This window comes from Gavialis gangeticus, unplaced genomic scaffold (genome assembly GCF_001723915.1).
Source record: "Gavialis gangeticus isolate Ggan-Ray unplaced genomic scaffold, GavGan_comp1, whole genome shotgun sequence".
Lineage (NCBI taxonomy): Eukaryota > Metazoa > Chordata > Crocodylia > Gavialidae > Gavialis > Gavialis gangeticus.
The window spans coordinates 174,472,528-174,476,510 of record NW_017729022.1 but is presented as its reverse complement, the minus strand read 5'-3'; the positions used below and the strand labels follow the sequence as shown (position 1 = coordinate 174,476,510).

At 44.7% G+C, this 3,983-nt stretch overlaps 1 protein-coding gene across 1 annotated transcript in view; it reads left to right on the top strand.

Moving 5' to 3' along the window:
* The window catches only part of PARP1 (poly(ADP-ribose) polymerase 1), a 92,267-nt gene that overhangs the window by 22,013 nt on the left and 66,271 nt on the right, over positions 1-3,983 (top strand). Inside the window, exons 3-4 of the mRNA XM_019516547.1 lie at positions 1,495-1,613; positions 2,670-2,884. Coding sequence (XP_019372092.1) covers positions 1,495-1,613; positions 2,670-2,884 — 334 coding nt within the window. The remainder of the gene's footprint in view (positions 1-1,494; positions 1,614-2,669; positions 2,885-3,983) is intronic.

The following is a 3,983-nucleotide window of genomic DNA, read 5'->3' as shown; positions in this document are numbered from 1 at the left end:
GTGTGGGGGGCCTGGTGCTTCCCTCTGTGGCTGCAGTGCCCCCTGGGACCACCCAAGCTGGGTGCTGCCTGTGGGGTAAGGGGGCCGCTGCTGCTGCAAAGGGAAGCACCAGCCCTCCCTGCAGCCCAGGAACATCTGCCCATCAGCAGCTCACCCTCCCATTCTCGCTGGAGAGGCAGGTAAGTCAGTGGGGTGTGTGCATGACATGGGGGTTTAAATAGCATGAAATTAAAGCAGTGTTTTTAAAAACCCACTGCTTCAATTTAGGGCCCTGTTTCATCTACACACACCCTGTGCAACCAGAACATTGTATTTAGAGATCACTGTGACAAACTAAATGGTCAGGGAAATGATCAGATATAGTTTGAAAGGTTGTGAATGCATATGGGACAAACTAAACCCATCTAGTGTATGTATGGAACAAGAACCCTGGGTGAGTTTACAGAATGTTTGCTTGTCTGGACGTTGTGTAAAAGAAAAATGTTTCTTATATTTGGGAAGAGGCATTCTGTAGGACATGTGGCAGCTTAGTTGATCTCATTCTGGTCAGATTTCTATGGGGTTTTTAACTTTAAATTTCATAATACTTTACAATGGAAGCAGCATTTCCCAGCTGGGTGTTCTTACCAGTCTTATAAAATGGGCAAGAGGTCCAGTAACAGGGCAAGTAGCAGAGCTTTAGAATTTCTTGCTTAATAATTTTGCTCAGTGAAACTGGTGCGCCTCAGAGGGGATATTCATGTCCCCCATAGATTCTCTTCATAAATGTGAAATGTCAGGAAAAAAAAAAAAGGGGGTGCCCAGCCTCCAGCCTGTGAGCCAGATCTGATCCATGAAGCCATGGCATCTAGCCCCTGGGATTTCCCACAGGTCGGGAAATTTTGTGGAGGAGTGGTGACCATTAATGCCATCACCCTTCCTCACTGCCAGCTTCTGGAGCCGTGCATGGTGGGGTGGAATTGGACTGTGCACCCTATGCTGCTGGAATCAGGGTGTGGCCATGCTCCCTTCCTCCTGTGTGGCTGCATCAGAGCTGAGCAGCCCACTCCTTACAGCCAGATGGAGCCCTACTGTGCCTGCCCTGAGCACCAGATCAGGACCACTGGCAAAGTCTGACACACAGACAGACTGGGCATCACCCATCTGGCTATCTGGGTAAAAAGGTTGAGCACCACTGTTATAAAGCACGTGTGCTATAATAATGAATGCTAAGGCAAACACTGAAATAGTTTTTCCCAAAGGCCAGAGTGGGTAGCATGTGATGACTGTGGGGGTGCAGTCTTCCTAATGCTTTTTGTGGGATCATGAATTGTAAAGATGCATTGTGGGTTCTATCGGTGAACTTACTTTTCTGAGCATACTAGTTTGTGTCTGAATAGATATCTCTCAATAAATCTGTGCAAATATTAGATATGTTTATACAGAGACAGTGATACTTTTTAAGAAGTAATGCCTTTGAAGTTGAATATTTGTCTCTTTTTTTTCTTTGCCCAGGTAAAGGTGGTGACCAGGAAGGAGGTGGCAAGGCTGATAAAAGCTTACATGACTTTGCAGTAGAATATGCCAAGTCTAACAGAAGTACCTGCAAAGGCTGTGAACTGAAAATAGAAAAGGTAAAGAGACGTGCAACTTACCGGTATTCTCCTTTCCTCTGTATACCCCACCCTCCAGGCTGACGCAGGTGATTCTGTGTGTACTGAGCTATACTTTCTAGTTTTAAAAGCTGCAATTCTGTCTCCAAAGAACTGCTTTGTTCTGAACATCTTGTTAGTCTAGGGCTATTACACTGTAGTAATGTTTCTCTCTCAGATGTGACCTTCAGCCCCTGGGATTTAGACCTGATGACCCTCCCTTATGCATAGGGAAAGAGCATTTGATCATGGCCAGCTGACTAGTTGATTAGCAGATTACTGCCAGTGTTTTAGCAGAGAAAGGGCTTCCTTGGAGAAAAGCTTTGGCTTCTGATTGGAGCTCTACAGTTGTGCTTTTGGTGTGGAAGGCCAGTTCTGTTTGCAGAATTTGGGGCTTAAACTTATGCTAAAAAAGAAGGCTTAAATGACTGTCAGGAAGGCTTAACTGAGGGTAAGATCTGCCCAAAAATCAAATTGACTCGATTCAGTTTTGCGGATGTTAACAATACTCATACTTTACTGCTTCTGATTTTCTCCACTAATTATTGTCAAACTCCTTTCATGGGGCCCCATCTTGTAAGTTCTCTCACTCAGCTTCAGTGGGATTTGGGGGCTCTTTGCTTCTGTAAATGTTGCAAAGTTGAGTCCAAATATACATATTCTTGTTTAGCTGTTTTTCAGTAATTTCCAGACAAAGTAATTTAAAGGCCTTAATTTTCTTTAAGCTGGCAAAGGGATTTTCCCTAATTTAAAACAATAACATTTAAAAATGCATATGCTAAGACTAAACATGGAAACATTAACCCCAAAAGGAGTTTTGAGAGCATAAGTAAATGAGAGGATTGACATGAAGTCAGTGATGTAAATTTCAGCATAGTGGTTGTCAGTGGGAGAGGAATGGAATAGCTATTGCTAATGTGCAACCACAGAAATAATGTCACATTTATTACAGGGTGGTAGACCTCTTCCTCTGACTTGACATTTCATGCCTTCATAGCAGCATCATAGACATGTTTGTGCTGTGCTTTCCCACTTCAGAGTCAGATCAGAATTTCTAAGAAGATGGTGCATCCGGAAAAGCCCCAGCTGGGAATGATAGATAACTGGTACCATCCAGACTGCTTTGTGAGCCGCCGAGCAGAGCTGGGCTTTCTTCCTGCATTTGGTGCCAGTCAGCTCCAGGGCTTTGGCATTTTGGTAGCTGAGGATAAAGAATCTCTGAAGAAGCAGCTGCCTGCCGTCAAGAGTGAAGGGTATGTGGGGAAAGTATTAGAGGCTGTTATCTAAAGGATCTGTGACGACATGTGGCACACGTTTGAAAATCTCACTTATCCTTTTTTTATATAGACACTTATTTTACCAAATTGCCTTTATTAATTATTTGTATCTCAATAGCACTTAAAGGCTCCAGTGCTGTGTGAGGAATGCCTTTGTGTTAGGCACTGGGCATAGGCAACAAAAGAGGAACTTGCATTCCTAGGAACTTGCAATTCAAGTTTCTCTATTCAGCATATAGGGATGAGCAGCTGTGACTTTGAAAAAAAATGCTCTGTGCTTTAAAGCAATTTATAAAAGTGAAGATCAGCTATGAGGACTCCATGTTGCTCTGCATGTATTGTTGTTGCCCTGGTCTTTTTCTCATTTGTTTGAAAATTGTTTCAGCACTTTTGGGTTTTTTTGCCTACTCATCCACCTGACAGTAACTGAATCTTATTATAGTTAGGGGCCTACCAATTTCGCAGTTTTGCAGATTCTGTGAAATCTGGTATTGCCTCTGAAATCTGGGGGGCAGGGGGAGGGGAAGCTTATGAAAAAGAAAATGCTGGCTCCTCAGAGGGTGGTGAGGGACAGGGCTACATGACAGAAAGCACTTGCACCCAATCAGCTGTGAAAGGTGGGGCTCCTGGGGTCCCTCAGCCAATCGGAGGCATGGGGGGGGACATTTTGCCTGAAAAACGGGGGGAGGGGGGGCACAGCCCCTACAGATTAGATAGGTCCCTAATTATAGTTGACAGAACAAAGAACAGTGGCCTCAGTCACAGCCAGGGAAGTTGAAAAATGTTCCTCATATCTAACACCTTACCAGGAGGGTAGTGAAGCACTGGAACAGGTTACCCAGATAGATTATAGAATTTCCATGCTTGAAGGTTCATAGATTCATAGATTAAGGGTCGGAAGGGACCTAGTAGATCTACTAGCCCGACCCCCCGCCAGGGCGGGAGAACAACGAAAAACCCCAAAAGAGAAACGGGACTCAAATGAGTCCAGCCAGGTAGGCATCCAGCCTCTTCTTAAAGACCCCCAGGGTAGGGGCCAGCACCACTTCCCTTGGAAGTTGGTTCCAGCTCCTAG